The sequence below is a fragment of the Ophidiomyces ophidiicola genome, assembly GCF_022830035.1.
Source record: "Ophidiomyces ophidiicola strain CBS 122913 chromosome Unknown scaffold_1, whole genome shotgun sequence".
In the NCBI taxonomy this organism is placed as follows: Eukaryota; Fungi; Ascomycota; class Eurotiomycetes; order Onygenales; family Onygenaceae; genus Ophidiomyces; species Ophidiomyces ophidiicola.
The window spans coordinates 809,114-830,992 of record NW_026054641.1 but is presented as its reverse complement, the minus strand read 5'-3'; the positions used below and the strand labels follow the sequence as shown (position 1 = coordinate 830,992).

At 46.9% G+C, this 21,879-nt stretch overlaps 7 protein-coding genes across 7 annotated transcripts; 4 read left to right on the top strand and 3 right to left on the bottom strand.

Annotated features, from left to right (window-relative positions):
- Window positions 1-1,448: 1,448 nt before the first annotated feature.
- HEM13 (Coproporphyrinogen-III oxidase) lies at window positions 1,449-2,824 on the top strand (the record flags this gene model as incomplete). The annotated part of the gene is made up of 2 exons (XM_049249400.1): window positions 1,449-1,655; window positions 1,721-2,824. 2 exons carry the CDS (start codon window positions 1,449-1,451, stop codon window positions 2,822-2,824), a joined length of 1,311 nt encoding a protein of 436 aa, XP_049111594.1.
- Window positions 2,825-3,315: 491 nt separating this feature from the next.
- Window positions 3,316-5,616, bottom strand: PCF11 (mRNA 3' end processing factor; the record flags this gene model as incomplete). Its single annotated transcript, XM_049249399.1, has 6 exons — window positions 3,316-3,366; window positions 3,420-3,794; window positions 3,852-4,047; window positions 4,101-4,846; window positions 4,897-5,313; window positions 5,452-5,616. 6 exons carry the CDS (start codon window positions 5,614-5,616, stop codon window positions 3,316-3,318), a joined length of 1,950 nt encoding a protein of 649 aa, XP_049111593.1.
- Window positions 5,617-6,657: 1,041 nt separating this feature from the next.
- On the top strand, window positions 6,658-7,180 carry LOZ57_000291 (uncharacterized protein; the record flags this gene model as incomplete). Its single annotated transcript, XM_049249398.1, has 4 exons — window positions 6,658-6,801; window positions 6,869-6,893; window positions 6,955-6,964; window positions 7,027-7,180. 4 exons carry the CDS (start codon window positions 6,658-6,660, stop codon window positions 7,178-7,180), a joined length of 333 nt encoding a protein of 110 aa, XP_049111592.1.
- A 1,288-nt stretch (window positions 7,181-8,468) lies between these two features.
- LOZ57_000290 (uncharacterized protein) lies at window positions 8,469-11,398 on the top strand (the record flags this gene model as incomplete). Its single annotated transcript, XM_049249397.1, has 6 exons — window positions 8,469-9,841; window positions 9,896-9,970; window positions 10,021-10,133; window positions 10,184-10,566; window positions 11,020-11,115; window positions 11,171-11,398. 6 exons carry the CDS (start codon window positions 8,469-8,471, stop codon window positions 11,396-11,398), a joined length of 2,268 nt encoding a protein of 755 aa, XP_049111591.1.
- Window positions 11,399-13,770: 2,372 nt separating this feature from the next.
- Window positions 13,771-14,788, bottom strand: ADK1 (adenylate kinase; the record flags this gene model as incomplete). The annotated part of the gene is made up of 4 exons (XM_049249396.1): window positions 13,771-14,215; window positions 14,282-14,436; window positions 14,503-14,555; window positions 14,620-14,788. The coding sequence occupies 4 exons, from the start codon at window positions 14,786-14,788 to the stop codon at window positions 13,771-13,773; spliced, it is 822 nt and encodes a 273-aa protein (XP_049111590.1).
- Window positions 14,789-16,272: 1,484 nt separating this feature from the next.
- RPN8 (proteasome regulatory particle subunit) lies at window positions 16,273-17,488 on the top strand (the record flags this gene model as incomplete). The annotated part of the gene is made up of 3 exons (XM_049249395.1): window positions 16,273-16,456; window positions 16,525-16,796; window positions 16,868-17,488. 3 exons carry the CDS (start codon window positions 16,273-16,275, stop codon window positions 17,486-17,488), a joined length of 1,077 nt encoding a protein of 358 aa, XP_049111589.1.
- Window positions 17,489-18,914: 1,426 nt separating this feature from the next.
- Window positions 18,915-20,630, bottom strand: LOZ57_000287 (uncharacterized protein; the record flags this gene model as incomplete). Its single annotated transcript, XM_049249394.1, has 3 exons — window positions 18,915-20,064; window positions 20,126-20,526; window positions 20,577-20,630. The coding sequence occupies 3 exons, from the start codon at window positions 20,628-20,630 to the stop codon at window positions 18,915-18,917; spliced, it is 1,605 nt and encodes a 534-aa protein (XP_049111588.1).
- Window positions 20,631-21,879: the final 1,249 nt, after the last annotated feature.

Sequence of the window (21,879 nt, the reverse complement as noted above, 5' to 3'; positions counted from 1 at the left end):
GCACTTTGTGAGCGCTTGTCGCCTCCCAAAACGATGACCTCATGAACTCAAAACGGGAGGGCAAGCAAACAGTGCAAATACTCCGGACTGGAATAAAGATGATCCGAATTTGAAGCCAAGCGGAAAATAACGGAGGATATATAATTCACTAACCAAGATTGGTTAGTAAGTTCGTTACTTAGTCATAGGTGAGGCTACCTCGTGAAGCCAGCTAACAACAAGATAGTGATGCTTTTGTATGGAGCGACTACTGTGTACTCCGTGCCTGTAGGTCATTGACAAATAGGAGCATATCTTTTCCTCGATGATTATAGGATAGAAGTACCCAGGCATGTTTTTGAACAAGATGTTCTGCCTGGTAGTATGTTTGTTGTACGGAGTACTCCGCACTTACTCCAGACTCGGTTGGTATTCAAGGAATAAATATGGATGACGGAGCGAAGGTATTATTCTTAATAAATAAAACTAAGCCTGTTGTCTTGCAGCATACAAAATCCTATACAAAATCCTTAATTATCAACAAAACAAATCCAGAGTTTTTAAATGCCGGACAGTTTTTAAAAGAATACAGATCTTTAGTTCTAGAGTGGAAAGCATCTACATGCAGGGGATCTGGGCATATTAAGAGAGTCTGTGGTTTGCAACCATAGCGCGGGCCAAGGGGGGTGTTTGCTTTGACACGTCAGTAGGGTTGTCTTCCGTTGCCAATCCTGTGAGCAGCAGCAAGAGCAACCATAGATATCTTCAGATTTTACAGTAGTAAGAACGAAATGTGCATTTCGAGGCCCCGAAATAATTACAGGGAACTATGCGTGATATACGTGCGTAGTGATTGGCCCGGTGCATCCTCGGAGTTACTCCCCGCTGTCCCAAGCACGGTCCTGGGCGCGCCGATTAAGGTTGCCATGTTATGGTTGGAAATTCGGGGGCAGACATTGGACTGACGCTTGCATGCCTGTACGACAGGGTCCTTAGCCGTGGAGAATTCAAAAACAGAAACTCCGGCGAAGACGTAAAATAGGCAATCTGCGGGCTGCGTCCCAGAACCTGGGAGTGGCGGGAGCCCGCATGACTCCAGCATTCCGGCACTCGGGTGGCCTCGTGAACTTGGCCGGGTTGTTTGCGAGCTTCGCTGTAATTGCCGTCTCTCAGCCACTGGAAGGATGAGGCCACAAGCCAGTTGTAGTCGAAGTGATGCAATTCTCGTACGATGGGCACGAATATTCGCCGAAACGCGGCGGGCGCCGAAGAGTCTGCCCACCCCCGGTCACGTGCGGCCGCCGTCGTTCCGGAGCCGCGCAGCTATCAAGCCAAATAGGCTTGCAGGAATACAAACCAGAGCTCCGGCTGCTGGCTAATGGCGGCAATTTCGGGGCATTTATAGCCTGAGCGGTCCGGCTGTCTGTCTCCGGCTGTATTGCACTTCTTCCTGCTTCGATTTACGCACCATGGCTGCTCCGCGCATCTACTCCCGCTGCTCCAGAGCGCTGGCGCGTTCAACCTTCCAAAAATGCCCACGTCCTATGCCCGTGAGAATTCCACGCCGCCAGATGGCTACCTCACCTCCTGAACCTCAAGGTGGCCCTAAAAACTGGAGGCCAGTAGTTGCCATCTCGGTTGTGGCAGCCTTGAGCCTGGGTATACTACAAATTTTGGTTAGAGCTTCCCTCGATCCCCCTCGAGGTTAAGACACCCCATTGCTAATCATCCGATCAAATAGAAATCCTCCGTGCCGGTTGAGCTCGATGCCCCCTCAATCGCCTCCCTAGATGACAAGACCAAGCGGGAAACCTTCATCACGTCATCGTCACCCATGCGCCTGCGCATGGAGAAGCTTATAAAGGATCACCAGAAAAAAATAGTAGATGAACTTTCGAGAATAGACGGAAAGCAATTTACAATTGATGACTGGAATCGGCCGGATGGTGGAGGAGGGATCTCCTGTGTTTTGCAAGACGGAAATGTCTTTGAAAAAGCCGGCGTCAATGTCTCTGTGGTATATGGAAAATTGCCCCGGCCAGCTATTGAAAAGATGCGAGCAGATCACAAATCGTTTGTGGGCACGGATGTAGATTCATTGGATTTTTTTGCCTCTGGCCTGTCCCTGGTGTTACATCCCAAGAACCCTATGGCACCAACAGTTCATCTTAACTACCGCTACTTTGAAACTTCGGATCCCAAGGACCCAATGCACGGCCCGAAGAACTGGTGGTTCGGCGGTGGAACTGACCTCACACCCTCATACCTTTTCCCTGAAGACTGCAAGCACTTCCACCAAACCATCAAAGACGTCTGCGATAACCACGACCCAACCTACTACCCCAAATTCAAAAAATGGTGTGACGAATACTTTTATATCCCTCACCGACATGAGTCCCGCGGCATTGGCGGCATCTTCTTTGACGACCTAGACACCGATTTCCTATCCCATTCTTCTGCCCACTCCTCCACCAACGCCCAGGAGACGCTCTTCTCATTTGTCTCTGACGCCCTTGCCTCCTTCCTGCCATCATACGTCCCTATTCTTGAGCGAAGAAAAGATATGCCCTTCACACAAGCCGAGAAAGACTGGCAACAGTTACGCCGGGGCCGCTACGTCGAGTTCAATCTTGTATATGACCGTGGTACGAGTTTCGGTTTAAAAACACCCAACGCTAGAGTGGAGAGCATATTGATGAGTCTACCGCGCACTGCAGAGTGGGTGTATATGGATCCTGTTTCTGGCACGAGAATAGGCGAAGAGAAAAGGATCGTCGACGCTCCCGATAAGAAGAGAGAGCAAGAAATGATAGATGTTCTGAAATATCCACGAGAGTGGGTATGAAGTGATATTTCGAGCATTGAGGGTTTTGGATTATTACTCGTTGGTATCAGTCTGGCTACCGGACCAACAGATATGTGCTGAGCCTTGTTGGGAACTTAGAAATGTACCATATGCACCGAACGACTTGGTTCTAGAGCGGCGCGGCACATAGACAGCTTTTATTTTACTGAATTTGGGAGGTTGTATATCGGGTTGGGAAGTATGTGATTAAGACATACAAAGGATTTATAATAATATATTCAAACTTTGACAATCATATTTCTTTAAGTCTCGCACATGAGTAGTTGGAAGTCAAAACGCCGTAAATAAACACCTCTGGAGGACAATAAACCATAGCAATGCTTTGCCTGACTGAAAAAGATGATTGGTATGCCCGCCCATATATTGACACATTTGCTATAAAAAGACCCGGCAAAAAGGCTATACAACCGTGTTCACCGAATAATGAGATGGCTAATGCAAGGAAGAGCTCAAGATATGAAAGCTCAATGTTAAAACACCGGTTCCGTTTTAATTCTAATATTAGATCCTGGAGAATCATCCTAGATAAACAGATCAATAAGAATCGATAAATTCAAACGGTGAAATTACTCACTTCGGCCTTACGCTTCCCTAAAACCGAATCAGGCGTCCCTGTTCGCCCAACAGGCGTCACTGAACGAGCGGCAGTGCCAGCAACGGCTCCATTCTTTGTAATTTCCGAGTAGCAACTGGCATGATAGACACGATTTCCAACTTTTACTGCGTCTCTCCATATCCAATCCTGTGCCTCTTCTGACCATGTGGACTCAAACTGTTCTTGGCAGATTGGGCATGGGGTATTCCTTAGAGCAGCATCGTTTGGTGCACGAATCCATCGTTGCTGAGGTGCTTTCTTGGAAGCTTCCTCTTCGGTCATGGGTTTACTAGACGCTGTAGTGGCATCGCCTAGGCCAACATCATCATCAAACTCGCGGGATTTGATCCAGTCCTAATGTATATTAGAGGCAAAGTTTAGAAAATATAGAGGGAATAGAAGGTGGCTTACCCGTTCATCTACATACCAACTGCGGCTTTGTCCGCGTTTGGAGGCCTCATTCATACGCTGGTTGGTTTTGAAATGCCAGTCTAAATGCCGGGCCTTTTTCTCCTTGCCCTCATCATTAGCAGCGAATCGACGACCGCAAGTGCCACATCTATTAGGCTTTTCTTCATAGAGACGGAATATCAAATTTGGCCGAGGTCTAGAAAATAAATAAGTATATGGTTTAAAGAGCGGCGAACGATAATTGCTTACACTCTAATGGATGCAGAAGTCATTTGCACGGAGATTTTGATGTTAGATTGTCCTGTGAGAGGCAACTGGGGCGTGGCACTAGGCGTATATCCATTCTGGCCTGGAAGAATGAATGGGAAACCAGGCGAGGACTGCTGCACTGAAGCCCCAGGAACCAGTGGGAGCAACCCTCGAGCTCTCAGTGAAGCAATCAGGGGATTCTCACTGACGGTAGTTGCAGATGTAGCCGACGCTGCAGCAGAGACTTGAGGATAAGTTTGTGGCAGCGGTGGAGGGGGTGTTCGATTTTGGGGGTTGGCTGTAGCTTTTATTAAGTCGGCAAGTGTGCTGGGGTTTAATAAAGCTTGGAGGTTCGGCTGTGGAGTATGGCCAGTAAGCGTTGGGGGTGGTGTCGGAGCAGATGGTGTTGAGATAGGGGGGATCGGTAGGCCAGGAGGTATTGAAAATGTGGTAGGGGCGGTAGTTGAAAGCTTGGATACCTGGTTTCGAATAAGCTTCAGCTGCTCTTGGGGCAATTCTTGCTGTTGAAGAATGCTTTGCAGATCTAAGAGCGCTTTAAGACGCTGCTGAACAGACGCATCAAGGGGTTTGTTTGCAAAATCATTTCTGGCACTAAGGATGAGGCTGTCGATATCGCGGTGCAGGGACCCTAAATCAACAGTATCCTGTTGCCTGTAGGAGGTCTGATGGTTCAGTGGGTACTGTGGGGGTGAAGACTGGGCATATCTTCCTTTATAAGGATCAGACTAATAAGATTTAGCATCAATGTATCAACAAGGATAACCGGGTGACTTACATGGCCATTAGTCTGGGCTTGACCAGCAGCATACGGAGCAGCACTTTGGGGCGGAGTTGATGTACGCATCCATACTGGAGGAGTGGCAACGCCTAGATTTCTGCCGCGAAACTCTTGATGTTGCCGGGCCTGTTGCTGCTGAAGTGCAGCTGTTCTTGCTTTTATCAAAGCATTCTCGATGCTGCGTGTGAGCTCAACAGGAAATACGGGCCTCGGATCCAACGAGCCTGGAACAGGTTCCTTCCAAGTCTTCAACATTTCATCTAACTTTTTGCGTGTCTGGGAGTCGACTAAGGTATATGCATTCATGAACGTCTGGTAGAGGTTGCGTCCCAAGAACAGGGTGTAGGGGGTTCCTACATTCTTGACGACTGAATCCACTACATAAAGAGCCGGTAACTTTTGGGCGGGAGGGGTCTACAGAACCAATTAGACTATGCTCAGCAAAGAAAAGGAGTCTACAGCCCAATGCTATAAAGTGAATGGTTAAAGACGAACAAAAGCATAAAAGCACAACTTAAAATTTAGCACAGAAAAGGAGAGCCTTTGACCTACTGTTCGGATGTGGTTTTCCAGGACTCTGGATATGGCCATCGCATGCTCGGTATTCTCCTTTGCGATAACAGTTAGATTGCTGATTTGGAACTTGTCGTTGGTCATTAGATCCTCAAGAGAATTTTTGTAGTCCTCAGCAACTTCATCTGAAGCGAGTCCAGACATGCTGGGCGGCTATATCACTGGAATTTGAAATCGACCAGATGCAACTAATTAGTCCAGAGAGGTGACAAGATAAAGGTGGACTGGGGAGATAAGAGGAAAAGTAATAATAATAATAATAGAAAAATCAGGGAACAGGGTCGAGTTGTGATTATTTTGTTGCAAAGTAAGATTTTTTTTTGGAGTTGATGGCTTCCTGCAACACCAGGAGTAAAAAGTCAATGATATCTTGTTTCTTTGTCTGACTGTCTTCTGTCTCTCTCCCTCCTTGCGGAGATGAACTCTGAATCGGGCGAGTAATAGAAGAAGACACAACACAAAAACCCAGAATAAGCAGAAAAAATTTTCTTCGCTAGCTATTGTTCGCAGAGAGTCATAGAACAGAATCCATGCGACCTCCCACGAATTCAATCCCAAAGCACCTTTGTTCCCTCTCACAGTATAGCAATATCAAAAACACTTCCCCGCTCTCAATACTTCCCCCGATCGATAAAGGACAAAGCGGACTCTCCAAACTCTGCTATTGGCAAGCGGCTGTCACGGAATCCCCGGAAGATGGCGAGCGGTACGCAGAGGCCACGGCGAATCCAAAGGAGGAAAAAGAAGTGAAGAAGGTAAAATTACAGCAATCTGTCGCTAATAAACAAAGACCAAGCAGAGGAAAATTAGGGTCGGGCACAGGCAACAGGGGTGGCTTGATGTTGAGTTGAAGTGATGTTTGGCGGGCGAGAGCGGCGGAAGTTTGCTGGTGGCTTACATAATTTCAGTAGTCAGCCTAGAAGCCAGGGATGACTCAGCGCAACCCTAACTAGTGTGCTAGCCAAGCCACGCCAGTGCCATGACGTCGCGGGTCAAGCCACAGCCAATCCCGCGGGATCGCACTATTCGGGCTTCCGCTCCGTCACGCTCGATCCCTGCGATACCACCCAACCGAGTGCTATTAAGACTCCAGGCAGACACATAAAAGGCGCCTCTGCGCCCCGCTTCTCGTGGCTGTTGCTAACGAGCTCATCGCAAGCAATTCACAGACCTCTTTCGCCAATAATGAAATTCCTCTACACTCTTCTTGCAAGCGCCCTCTTTGCAGTTGTCATGGCGGGCACTCCACTCAAATCCGTCATCATCAGCTATCCTGAAAACACCCCTAATTCGGTGATCGATATGGCCAAGAAAGCCATCCGGGACGCTGTACGATAATCTATGACTTGCCACTCCCTTTCATATGACCTCGCGTGCTGACCACATATCTCTGTAGGGGGGCAAAATCACCCATGAATACTGTAAGTTGCGCCTGGACCTTACCATATTTGTTGGCTGGTGCTAATGTGTTCTCCTTCACAGCTTTAATCAGGTACGCCTCCTTCCTCGTCATGCCCCTCACTCAACGTTGGTTTTAACACGTGTCATCTCTAGGGGATTCGCAGCAATGGCACCGCAAGTAGCCTTAGACTCTGTGAAAGCTTTCGAGACACCGTATCCTGCGACAATCGAAAACGACCAAATAGTCACTCTCGATGATCCGAACGACCCAAAATTTGGAGACTCAAAGTTCGCGATAGGGGGTTGAATTTTGAAAAATGGTAGCATTATTTCAAGCAGGATAACTGAAGGCGAGGAAAAGTCTTATTTGCAGGAATGATATGAAATGGCTATTTTATGATATATACAATGAAACTTAAACCCCAGTATGAGACCAAATATAAATCCATATACATACTCTGTACATCTTATCACTATTCTCTCCCTTCACTTATAGGCAAGGTGTGTCAGGGTGTGCACCGAATCCATTCAATCCCGTGTTTTATCGAGGATGAGATATTTGCTAAATCCTCTTCCAAATCCATCGAGAATACTTGTCAGTCGAGCTTATAGCTAAGGAGCCCTCTACTAGGCCTAAGCCGTCAACAAGTATTTCCAAGCCAAGTACTAGAATGCTGCAGTTCTGTTGATGCTAAGTAGCTCTCAAGACTTCGAAACAGGTACGGTACTCCGTATCAAGCCTGGCGTACACGAACTTCCCGGTCTAATATGTCCTCTTAACAAGTCTTATTTGGAGGATCATTATTATTCTTGAGCCATCGTCATTCGCGCATCCTTCTCACTCTCGAGCGAGAAGGCCGGAAGAAAAATATGTATATTCAGCCCTGTGAACTTGGCGTAGGAATAGCAGTTCGCTGGATAGCAAGCCCGCAGGATTCGGTAACTAGAAAGCTTGAAAGCTGGCAGTAGCGTTAATTTCACCATGGCAAAAACAACCGTGGGTGTGTGTAGTACCGAGAGATCGTCATCTGCGTTTAGGAAAGAAGCCGTTAGGCCGTTGGTTCCCAAGCAAAGGAGCCGGGCATCAGGAGCTGGAGGAAAATAAAAATCTAAGGTATGTACTCCGTAGCATTGTCTGCTGGGAAATCCTGCGCGCCCTGTCTTGGGCTGGGTGACTATGTATGGCACCGTTCTTCAGTCGCTAGGAGCGAAGCAGGACTCAACCATGCTGGCATCCGCACCTAAACAATACTCGAGTTAGGCAACCGGATGGAAAACGGACGGTGGCATGTATGTAACTACCCGCCGCAGGTCTGGACAGGGGATGGGGGCGGATTTGACTCCGTGCTAGCCCACAATCTTCGGCCTATTTGGCTGGGCCTGCGCATGAAATATTCGTGATGCCAAACAAACGACGGAGCAGCACCAACTACTCGAATTCAAGCGACCCGACATCTCCGGCCTCCGCCGACGGTCTATGAACGTCGACATCTTCTAAAGCCCGTTGCCGCAATGCACGAGCAGTGTCGGCTGGTCTTCTTGGTATTGGCTTAACCAACTAACCTCCAGGCGCGCCGTCCCGCCCCCCTGAAATCATGCTTCCCGATCTCGAGACCACCACCCTCCTTGAATGGATTAACAGCTTCTCTCTGGGAACTGTCATCCGCTGCAGTGAAGACCTGAACGATGGGTCTATTCTTTGGGAGATCTTACAGGATATCGATCCGTCGTACTTCCTGGGGGCTCTCCCAGAAAATGCACCGGCCGACCACTGGGTTCCCAAATGGCAGAATTTGAAGCATATCCATAAGCTGTTGATCAGCTACCTTCGAAACCAGAACGATGGCGAACTACCCTCAGGACTCTCTACCGTCCCGGACCTTAAAGCGATCGCCGAAAAAGGCTCCGTCAAAGAAACCAACCGGCTGTTAAAGCTGCTGTTAATGGCAGCAATTGGATCTCCGCACGCAGAAGCTTATATCATGACGATGCAGAAGCTCACCACGCCGACACAAGAAGGGCTAAAGGACATCATAGAAGAGGCGCAGAACCCATCGGACGACCGTCTTGAGCAGATCAATTTTGAGCAGGACGAATATAGGGCTAGGCGTGATATTGCTATGGACCCGGAATTACAATTTGAGGAGCGAGTCGGAAAACTCCTGGCAGAGAACGATAAACTATCCAATGAAAAGAGGGAGTTGGAAAAGTCTCTGGCAAATTTACATGAACGCCTAGCGAAACTTCAAGAAAATAGCGATACATTAGAAACAAAGCTATCGTCCACCGAAGATCGGTTGGCAACGCTCAAGGCTGGAAAAGGAGACAGAGGACTTGATGCCACCGGCTTTGAAGGCCGCGGTCGTCAGCAGGAGGACATCATCGCCTCCCAAGAAGCAAGGCTGTCGACGGCACAAGATGAAATTGACAGTCTTCGAATGTCGCTTGAATCAATGCGCCAGAAAACGGAACGGTATCAAAAGCTACAGGACGATTACGATGAAATTAAAAACGAAAGGGATCAGCTGTCTAGAAAGGCAAATGCTGCCGAGAAGTATCGCCAAAAGCTTCAGGCAAGCCAGGATTTTGAAAAAGAAAACCAAGCGCTTAAAAACCAGGTGAATGACTTAAAGCAACAGTTGAAAGAGAGCGACTCTAGCCAGCGCCTTTCATCTGAACACAGCAAAGAACTCCAAAAATACAAACAGCTTATCACTCAAATTGAGCTGGATCATCATGAAATCCAAAATTTGAAAAAACAACTGGAATTTGATAATCATGCTTTGACCGAAAGGCTACAAGGCTCCGAAGAACAGCACTCTCGAGACGAAGCTGCCATTGCCGAATTACGAGAACGGATAAGGGAGCTAGAAGGCCTTGAGAGCCCTGCCACTGGAAATTCGACGCCAAAAGATCAAGGGACTTTCCAACGCGATCTTGATGAAGCTGGAAGGCGGGAGGCTGAACTGTTAGTTGTATTCTGTCCACCTCAAAGTACCCCCATACTAACAAAGAGCAGCAGTGCCGAAAATGAGCTTCAAGCCGATCTCGAAGAAATAAAAGGTAGCTCTGTATTAAGTGAACCTAACATTGAGAGGTGAGATTCTCGCTTGATGTTAAGATATATCAAAATTAACCCTTCTTTAGCGAAATATACCGAAAGCTGCATGAAGAATATGCGAGCCTCCGCACTAGACTTACCGTATCTGAGACCCGCGCTGAGACTACTGAACGTGAACTCTCAGATGCAAAGATTGATTGTAACTCTCTCGCTCTCCTTTCATAAAGCAGTTGCTAATGGCTACGGCAGTGGAACTTGTGGACAAAGATAAGGTAGACATCCTTAACGAAATTAAGCAATATAACGGCTCGGAATTGGCAAAGATGCGTGCCGATTGGGATACTCTTCAGAATAGGATCCGCGAGCTTGAGGGTAAATTAGACGTTAGCAGAACTATCGTCAGAGAGGTGTGCAGTGAGCGGAATGCTCTTCGTGAGATACGGGATAGAAGGGAGCAAGAGGTCCGTGAAGAAGATCGGGAAACGTTGCAAGAGATGAAGAGGTTACTTGAAGAGTTGACGGCCAGAATGGACGGCACTTTGAAGACCCCGGAGCTGTCACCTTTACAGCTTTTGAAGCGGTTCGCTGATACGACTGAGAAGAGCGCTGATAGCCTGGCGAAACGCTCAGAGGTGAGTCAGCAATCATTTCATCTACTTTTATTGGATTTCTATTGCACGTCCAAAGGTGCAGGCATTTTTTCCTGTCCCCCATACTCTCTCGGAACCTTTACCAAATTGTATCCCTCCCACCCCCAATCCCCAGGTTCGATGGGGTATAAAATGAAAATGTCTACTGCCGCAAGATATAGAAGCGCTGCAAAGCAGAAGTTGACCATCACTAGGTCAATGGTAGCCCCATCAGGCTCTGGCATTGGTCCTTCTCTTTGCCCTTTCTTGCCATTGTCGTGTTCTCCGCAGTCTATCCCCAATCCACATCTGCTTTGACCCAGCTATTTTCCGTCGAGATCACTTTGCATCATGGCGAACAGGGCTTCCTAGCTAATACCTCCTCGCTTCTCCCTCTCCCCGGACCACCGAGGGATGGAGGGAAGGCGATTGAATCGAATATAGCATATTAATCAGCAAAATGAGCTGATCAAGTCGTTGCAAGAGCGACTTGAGAATTATGAGGGGCTGCCTGGTGATTTGGAAGGGTATAAGACAGCCAAGGAAAAGGAGGTATGTTCGTCATCCCCTATTTGTTATCATCGGCTAACCCAAAATTCTACGACAGGCCGAACTCATGCAAGTTGTCCAACGTCAAGCCCGAGAAATCGCCCTCATATCTTCCGCCTGGTACAATTTCCAGTCACGGCTGCAGATTCATAATGCCGGTAACATGGCACGATACAACCATCGCAGCATTGCGTCTCCTGATGCAGGACGGACGTGGCTGGCAAGGCAGCGGGCGATTGTAGGTGGTGCTGGAGGAAGAGGGGCTGCTGGGGGCAGGGAGCCTTGATGGAGTGGAAGACATACGATAATACGATAGATATACACACAGTAGCGGAAGTGTGATTAATCTCCTCTAGATTTTGCTTCGATTGGGTGACAAATATAGAACAGATGACACAAGATACCTTTTAGAATACACGGGCTTTTAATTGACAATTGACTATAATTTTCGATAGCTAGCTCACTTGCTAGGTTTTTTACAAGCCAACAGTCATCACTACGTAGTTAGGCGAAGAAACGGTAAAAGGAAATTTAATGATACATACTATTAATTACATATCGCGGTATGGCAGATTTCGATCAGGATGAGAAATCTTATTGCTGAAACGGTATTGAGGGAAACATCGCGATAGGAAACTACCCCAGAAGAAATATTTCTTTCCTTTTACCGGGAACCCAACAATAGCATGTTTCATAAGTATCAAATAGTAGAGCATGAGATAGCCCCGAAGCCTAAAGGAAGGCTGGCCGCAAGGAGACAGTTATCGAAATTTCATCAAGAAAGCGCTTGACCTAGTCCTGTGAAGTTCCAGTTCTCCCAGTGGGAAGGGCGATTGGTTTCTTCCTCAACCAACACCCTAGGACCAAAATCACGTTAATCTTTCTTTGTAAGAGAAACATTCATAAAATATGTGGAAATATGTTGCCAATGTCTCTCAGGGACTGGAAGAGGTTGTAAAAGCCCCAGGGTCTTGTCTCGTGGAACCGTGGTGCGACGACAAGTAACACAGTTAGCCACAAGCCTATCCACATCCTTGGTCCATTCTTCAGTAATATCTTTTTCTTCCCAGGATGAGCTAATGTATAGAGCTGTAACAGTCATTGAAAAAGCGTAAAAAGAAGAATCGCCGGTGATTGCTTTCCCGATGTCTCCGTTTGCCATGATGCATATGGCAAGGCGTAGAAACGCAGGGAAAATTTCCCTGGTTTCCAAGTGAAGAGAAACGCGCCAACCGAAAGTGAGTCGAGAATGCAGGGAGAAACGGAACCACCATGCGATGCCCTAGCTCCAACACCGAAAAGCAGGTCCAGCATCGAACATGGTGAGAGAGCGTAGGCAGCTTCGAACGGCTTTGTTGCCAGCATAAAAACACCCCCTTTATCGTTTTAAATGGTGCCAGGGGCACCGCAGGTGGTGCAGGGCTGCGTGCCTGGTTCGCACGCAGGGGACCCCTGAAAATTGTCTGTTTGTTGCGCCGCTATGGTGCCCGCAATTGCTACATAAAGTACATTAGCCTAGATAGCAATATCACTTTTCCACTTGTTAAGAATTCCAGAGTGGTATTTGGGTGTTAAGGAGAGCCATCATAATATGGTCACTTACGCACTGGCAGTGGTGCGCCAGCCCAGCGCGCAGATTTATGGCGATGATAAATAAATCGCCCGTGCGGGCCTCCAGGGAGGCACCTATTGCCCCCAGGGTGACGAGGCCCCAATGCACATCCCATTGGAACAGGGATATGTTGATGTTGCTGAGAAGAACAATGGGAAAGGAGAAAGGAATGTAAGGGAAGAGGTGTATTTATATAGACAGAAACACGTGAACTGCACGTGGGAATGTTTTATATCACATTGAGCAACAGGAAACTTACGCTTAACATTCAATCTCTCCATGTTAACAGTGGTATGTTCCCTGAAAGGAGGAGTAATGTTAGACATCATTCATTCATTCCGAGAAGAATGCTCACTCAAAACAACAGGGAAATCATAAACTCACAGAACTGGCCGACTGATTTTACAGTTATCATACTTTTTTGGAGACTCCTTCTGGGTAAAGAGTCGGGCTAGCATTGGCAAGCACATCATGGCAGGGCAGAAACAAACGTTCTGTTAAGCTGGAATAGAACTGAAGAAGGGTATGGGTGCTTAAGTTAAAATTGTATAAGATTCTGCAGGTCCTAATGTTGGATGGGCAGATGCACATAATATTGAGAATGGTGGAAGGAATCATCTCTGCGTCAGAAAGATACATGGTCCGGCTTAGTCGTCAGTCTTGAGAACCACACAATGCACTGAAGAAGTGCAGAAAAGAATCTTTTGAATCTCATTCAGGGTAATTCACTGGTGCCAATTGGTGCATTGTCTATTGGGATCCATGAATAGAAAGAAATAATAGGGAAACAATGCTCAAATTGAACATTGCCATGAAAGGTCAAATTCCCAGTGCAAAAAAAAAAAAAAAATAATAGTATACATAGGAGGCAGACCCTGCAGTCTATACGCATACAATTTAGCTTGCCTATCACAGAAGAGACACAGACAAAAACATTTTCAGAAGAACAGTCATAAAGACATATCCAATTCTCTAGGGGTGTTTGAAATGAAAATACCCCGTTGATTGAAAAAAGGGTGGTTATAGTATGTCAAAAGGTCGTAAATCTATTTTGACAATCCCATCTTATTGAGCAGGCTGGAGTCTTTCTTTTCAAAGACTCCCAGGAGGCTTTTCCATACTTGACCAGGTTCCTGGCTGGCATCAATACCTTTCCAGATACCAGTCGTCTTGTAGTATCCTACGACGGGAGCGGTCTGCGAGTGGTAGGTGACTAAACGTTTCTTCAAGGCTTCGACGTTGTCGTCTGAACGCTGAATCAATGGTTCACCGGTGATGTCGTCAGTCATTTCAGTCTTTGGGGGGTTGAATATCTTGTGGTAAGATCTTCCTGAAGCCGGGTGGATCAATCGGCCAGTTATCCTGGAGACCAGAAGTTCGTCGTCGATTTGGAGCTCAACGGCGTGTTGCAGTTTCTGGTTGCGAGAGTTAAGCATGTCGTCGAGTTTCTCAGCTTGTGTTACGGTGCGTGGAAAGCCATCCAAGATGAAACTATGGATTATTGTGTTAGTAAATATATCATTTGTATCCCTGGATATTTCGGGTTCCGATTCGTACCCATTGCGGCATTCTTGGTTTGTTTCGAGCTCATGCTTGATCATATTGACCATGATTTCATCGCTCACTAAACCACCTTGATCCATGATCTCCTTGGCTTGTTTTCCTAGCTCTGTTTTCGCAGCAACCTGCGATCGGAGCATGTCACCGGTGGCCTAGACGACGTGCTCAGGTAAGTATTTATCAACAGTGGATGCGTCAATTGGAGTACCCGAACATACGAGGTGGCAGACACAGTATTTATCCTTGATTTTAGGGGCCTGTGTTCCCTTTCCTGCAGCCTACAAGTTAGTGAACAGACATGGCGCATCGAGCATGAAAGAGCAGCCGGCACGCACCAGCGCCTGGAGGACCCATCAAGACCATTCGCATGCTCTCCATAAGCGAATTGGGCTTTGAGCTGCTCCCCCCATCGACGATCTTGCGTTCCAATTGAACGACTCGGGCCTCTAGGTCTCGGATGATGCTCTTGAGGCTATCAACCGTTTCGTCTCTAGCGGGTGCCATGGCGTGAAATTCAACGGAGGACGCGGGCGTGGGCTCGGTCGTGTGATATCGCTCGATGGATGAGGGCACGAAATGGGGTGGGAGGAAAGGGGCGGCGGAGAGACAACGGGCCGTTTGGCTGCGAGCCGGCGTGAGGTTGGAAAATTGATGTGGTTTGAAGGTTTGCTTGTGTTGAGTTTCCAGGATGCCAGGCCGCCCGCAGGGCCGAGGATCTGCCAAACCACAGAGCACAAGAGGCCACGGTTGGGCTGGACGGCGGATCTGCACGTCTCTTTCCCCAGAAGAAATGCAGGCTGCTTAGAATGCAACTCAACCCAGATTAGATCTATTGCTCAAGCAGGGTTCTACCAGCCCAAACCGTTGGGGATCGCATCTCTACGGCATGCCCATACGAGGCAAAACGAAGCGCCCGTCGAGTTCGGCTGAGGCGTCCCAATCAACGTTCGTCTACTTCCCGCTGTGCTCGCATCGGCCGGGGGCTTTACAGGTGGCCTCCAGTCCCTTCGGCCCAGCATTCGCATTCCTTTTTCGCGGCCTTTCGAAACAAATCGAAGTCGGCCCGTTTAGACTTTAGAGTTCGCGGTCCCTGTCGAGCTTAGTCATCTGCCGAGTGGGAAGAGTTCCAGCTTACTCCGGAGAGTACTCCGTACGGAGTATGGAGCACTCTATAATATATTCTGCTCCGTACTGCCTTGTATTCAGCAGGGATGACTGAATCCCCGCCTCCCATGTTTTATATATACGTTGCAGGCGAATACATAGCTCTCATGCCAGATTCCAGTGTCATGAAGGATGCAATACGGAGTACAGCAGCCTGGTATCAAATCCCAACACTACGTACAGACATGCATTATCATGGAAATCAAAGAAATCAGAATTAGGTGGGGGAGCGTTTCCCGGGCCCTCTTTGTCAGATTTGTCACTCTCGCAGAGAACAAGATCCGGCCAAGTGACAAGAAACAATAGAGAATGTTCCGCAAAACGTCCCTTAGTAGGAGCATCTTATGAAAGTGCCCGCCATGCAACCAAAAGGTTGACTATCCTTAAGGCCCTGTGGCCCAAGGCACTACTTCTCTCTTGTGTATGCTCTTCACTGGTGAATATGGCGGGTACATACATACAAATAGGACGTCAGAGAAATGGGTATGCGAGATGTTTCGCTGCGCTCCTGCTTGACCAGTGAGGTTGTATCCGGGGGAAACCGTTGTTACCTAGTTAACTAGCCAGCTCATGTTCGCGTTCTTCAACCAAGCTCAGATTGAGGACATAAAGTCCTATTTATGCTATCGGCGCTAGTCTCCAGCGGGCTAGACGGCCACCGGCTCGGTAATGGATCATCATTTACCCGGCTCCCAGCTCCAAACCGCTCCCAGTAAGCAGCTTGAGCAGCATCGCAGTTTGCATTGTCCATTAGAATTCTCCAAAGCTTATATCAAGAGAAAAGGGCCCTTTTGTACCTAACATTGCTCTCTTAAACTGTCATTATGCCGGCTACGACTGCCGACACTCTCTCCCTAGTCGCTCGCACCGTTTCCGTTGCTCCCTTGGTACTTCTATCGGTCGCGGATCATTACGGTCGGACAGCAAAAGGTACTCACAGGCGGGTGGTTGGCGTACTGCTGGGCCAAAATGACGGGCAGAATGTTCGAGTATCAAACAGCTTTGCAGGTGCGCTGGCAGCCAAGCAAACCAATTAATGATACCCGCTTTCTACTAACACGTCCGTTGGCTTTCAGTTCCGTTTGAAGAGGACGACAAAAACCCCTCCGTCTGGTTTTTAGACCACAATTTTGTGGAAGCGATGAATGATATGTTCAAGAAGATCAATGCGCGAGAGAAACTCATTGGATGGTATCATTCCGGACCCAAACTGAGAGCATCAGATTTGGAGATTAACGAACTGTTCAAACGATATACACCGAATCCTTTACTAGTTATTATTGATGTGCAGCCAAAAGAAGTTGGCGTTCCCACTGATGCATACTTTGCTGTAGAGGAGATTAAAGACGTGAGTTTCCTTTCTTTTTAGAGAATCTTTGAGAACATCGATCTGACAAGCAATTACTTGCTACGTAATAGGACGGAACGACAACTGCAAAAACTTTTGTTCACACCCCATCTATAATTGAAGCGGAAGAGGCTGAAGAAATAGGCGTGGAGCATCTTCTCAGAGATATTCGCGACGTCGCAGTTGGCACCCTCTCTACAAGAATAACATCACAACTCCAATCATTACAAGGATTACACCTAAGATTGCGCGACATCGGGCAATATTTACAAAAGGTTCTTGACGGTGAATTACCCGTCAATCATGCCATCTTGGGAAACCTTCAGGATATCTTTAACCTCCTCCCCAACCTTGCAACTGCAAAACAACGCACTCCAGGAAATGCTTCAGAGCCCACACAAATCGAAAATGCAGAGCTCGCGCGTGCTATGAACATTAAGACCAATGACCAATTGATGTCAATATACATAAGCAGTTTGATTCGAGCTATCACTGCCTTCCACGATTTAATCGAAAATAAAATCCAGAACCGTCAACAGCAGGAAGAGCAGGAGGCCAAGGCAGAAGAGTCAAAAGATGAAAAAGCTACGACAAATGGCAGTAGTGAAGAGAAGAAAAAGAAGAATGACGGCGAGAAACAAGATGAACCAGACAGCTCGAAGGACAAGGACAAGAACAAGAAAAAGGGATAATCGCTGCTCGCCACCTTCCTCCCGCTCTTTCCACCATTTTGGTCTGAACAATACATTGCATATTCTGTGCGTTTTAGAGTAGAGAAGATTCTATTCCATCGTCACGGCTTTCAGACGTATTCAGACAATCTAAACCTGGCTAACTGGCATCGAATCAGGTCCTTTACGCTTGATACGCTCATAAAAATCATGAACTAGGTTCTCCATCCTTGGTATTTGAGTCAAGAAGCAACAGGATATAGCCAGAGCCCAGTCAAGGCATATGTAGTCGGGAATTCAGACATTTTTAAAATCATGGAGGCCTCGTAGCCCACGGATTTGTTCTCTCGTAAATCTAGACAATATTTTAAGATGCTCATATTCACAAGCACTTATTCTATAAAATGTGTGCTGTGTAGTTCTGTTTCATCCAGCATATAAAGCTGCCATCTCAGCCTGGGTTACGGAAACCCGCTCGATACCATGCCCAAATAATTCTGGACACTGTGTGCCCAAAATACAGGCGAGCAAGTGTTTGCATATTGCCGGATTAAGATGCCCGTCCTCAATATCACTTCCTCTGGTCAGAGTGCCACCGAATCGCCAGCCCGTAGAAACGGCATCATTCGCACGCGTAAGAGGTTCTTCCGTGTCATTGTGAGCAGTTCCTGGGGTACTTGTATCCGAAGAGGACAAAGAGGCAATAGCGAATGCAGGGCATGTGCAGTGCCATGAATCAAGATGTACCTGATAATACTTCGCTGGTAGATATAGCAAATCCGCCGGGTCATCCGGAGCGGACGACATACGTGTATCAACTTTAGATTCAGGAACTGGGATAGCTACCTGGACAGTGGCAGGTATCATCGAGGAAGAGAGGACAAATAACGTCCCCCGTGTTACATTCTCTATGATAGGTATATTCGACAGGACATAGTTTCTGATAAGCCTGCGATCCAAGATATCCAGGGCCAGTAGGAATTCACTGGGAAAGAGGCAATGTAGTGTCAAAAGAAGCGGTTTGACTTCACTCAGTGTCTGTGGTGGTAAAGATTTAAGCGGGTTAACAACCCTATCAGCACATGAAGCTCTAGGAGATGTTGACAACGCCGGCGGGGTGGCTGCTAATAGCTGCCTGAAAATTGAAGTTATGAACGAAGATGGGCTAGGCGGAGAGCCTGACTGCTGCTCGGGCTCCATTTACATGAGACGGGGAAGTGACGGGAGGTTAACTTGAAAATTGAAATGTAACTAAATAGCCACAGAGTTAAGTTGTATATGTAACTAGGTCTAGCGACATCAATATCTTACTTTCTTACCATCCAACTAACTACACAGAACACCGAGCTAAAAGGGATGTCTTGAAGAAAATCTGATAGACCAATACCGGCCCCTAACGCCGAGTCAAGAGATAAAATCCAGGCTATGTACATAAAAGACAATTGTCTTATTTTATGGTATCTACTTTGGCTGTTGCCTTGCATTTGCGACCTGGCGGTTTTCTGTTCTTTTTTACACCTTCTGGCTTTTCCGGGGGCACTGAGCCCTTGGTGTTAGTGGGTTGATCTGGCCGGCCCCGGCTTCTTCTCAGCACTCCTTTCATCTTACCCTCCAAAACAATATCACCCATTATGACTTTGATAATAACTTCCGCAGGTTGGCCTTCCCATCGCGCTGAAAGGGACGGCGAGACTGCTGCCTCTTCTGTAGGAGAATCTCCTACTTCCGGGTGGTTACTCTCTCCCGCGGCTGGAAATGAAATACTGGCCTCTACCTCCACATTCGACTCGATTTTATTGAGAGTTTGGGTCGTCATGGTTCGTTTGTTTTCATCGTCCGGCTTACTGGCTTGACCGGTTGACTTTTCTATGGAAACTTCTGGAACGGTTGGTAATTTCTCATTGTACGAGCTGTCATTGGCAAGAGGTTTTGGCTCAAGAGGCTTTGGCTTAAAAAAATTTGGATCAATAGGTATTCGCCTGGGGACTGTGGAGTTGAAGGGAGTGCGAGCATAAAACAAGAGGTATGGTATTGCTAGCTTAGAATGCCTCGAATCGTTTCCGAGCGCATCTTGGACGTTTGCGCTGTGTATTTCTTCGTCGTCTATATATGACCATTGGTCCGTCGGTGACCTAGCAACGGTGATATAATGACCTCGCTCAGAACTTGTACCTATATGAAAAATGACGGAATACAGCTTATAAGTCAAGGATTCGCCTTTTTCTCGGGCATAGGGTTCGAGTAATTCTGTAAGGTCCATATGTTCTTCGTAAGTCACTTTATTCGTTCGTCGGGTGCCGGTATGATTTCCATGCCTATTTAACGCAATAACGAGGATTTCAGGAGCGTCCCTGATGTACCCACGGCGAGTAGGCTTCGCATTTGAGAAGCAGCTGCCGCACTTATAAGATGCATCGGGAACGCCCATAGTCTGCACCAGCGCCTGAGGCAGTGTTGGCGACCCAGAATCAGGGATATGGACGCGGAGAACACTATCACTGTATTTTTCTGGGAATGACACATGCTTACACATGGTGCACTCCTCGCGGTACTTAATAACAGTGTAGAACATATGCTGCAAGAGCTCTTGGTGGGATCTAATTCACATAAATTTTATAAGTAAAAGTAGAAAAATGCCGGATTTGCATTGTTACCAACCTCTCTGGGCCTAAAGGGTCATTGGAAAGGTGGGAAAGAAGATATTGTAGGAATTCTTCGGCGTCTTGTTGAACGCCTTCGCGCTCTTTCCAGAAAGTGATTTTGCAAGTAGACCACACGTAGTGACTCATTAGACGGTTCAAACCCCTTTGGTGGTTTTTAAGTTTGGCGTCTGTCCAGTATGTCATACCGAAGACACTCAAGATACAGGTAACACATTTATGACGGGCTGGATCATCTAGGCTGTGGTTGTGTTCACAAAGCCAGTAGTACATGACGGGCATATGTAACAATGCTACAAATACACTGTTTCGAAAACAAACTAGTTGGTCATCGTTTGAGATACCGAATCCTGGGGAGAAAGAGGCGCCAATCTCCCATGCAGAGGGAATTGTTGTTAACTGACTATGTTAATATAAAAAATGAAGGCTGGGATTGCGAAGCAGCTTACCCTTCCACGCCTCTCATGTTTGGTCAGGCTCTCTGGTGTGTGGCAGGAGCTCATCGTTGCTGATGCTAGGTATACTTTATGTGAAGCCAACTATATGCTGCAGTTGATCCCCTATTATTGGGCATGTGAGGGAAGATGACGGCCCAAGCAATTTATCGGGAAAAGTAACTTGAAAATAAAACTCCATGGAAATTGAAAAGGCCAAGGGAAGGGGAATTCTGGGGTTTTAAACATCTCATACATGATATAAAGAAGTTCCTTTGATCAAAAGTGGAATGGAGTAGTGATATTGTTTGAATAAGCATTGAATAAGAAAGGTATATTTTTGATTGTTTTGGGACTCTCTGTTCCGCAATAAGCCTTCATCAGGATAGGTATAATGATATATTCAATTTCAAAATAGGCAGGCAGAGCATAATAGTGCTTTATGCTTGGTCATGGAAATTGCTATAATGACAATAAAGGGTAGGTATGTATACATACATACCAGCCATTCATGCAAAGGGCAGCCTCATGTTTGTCATTTGTTGGATGTTTTATTGTGTTGTCCATTGTTCTGAGTTGTAGTTGTGGAGAGAACCCAGGCAGAATCGAGCACCAGCATTGGTATGAGGTGCCTTCCAGCTAGGTAACTAGTTTATGGGATGAGTGGTATTTCTCCTAGTTTCAAAGGGCCACAGTGCTCACCATTCAACCTAAAGGATGATCACCCTTAAGACCTTGTGGCCTAGATGTTCACCAGCTGAAGTTGCTGGAAGTTACATAGTCACATGACTGGAGGCAGCTGCGGGCAACAGAATGCAACTTCGCATCACGATGGTAATGAAACTCCTAGCACCAGAATATCTAGGAGAAGGCCTGTGAACATCTAGTATGTATCAATTTTTGCCTGTCAATAGAAGAGAGGCTCGTTCTTGAATGTGGTTCATTCAACAGCCCTAACATTACTCTGTACTCCGTACACCCTGAGTATTCGCTCTCATTACAGAAACACTGGTCTTACCTGGGCTAAAATATGGCTAGGGAATTGGTACAGTTATATATTTTTCTTTTCTTTTTCTAACATCTCATTATTACTACTTTATAGATATTGTCAGGCTCATCAATCACTAACTCACATAGTTTAGCTGAGGGTTGTATTAAGCATTGTGGAGTATTTCATAAACATGTTCCTATCAAGATGTCCTCTTGCCAGCTTATGGGCCATCTCCAGCTAGGACACAGGTATGATTGATATGAGAATTGGATTTAGGTTTGGATACCATAGGCCTTGCTCTTGATTTCATTTCCCCTCTGCTGTTTG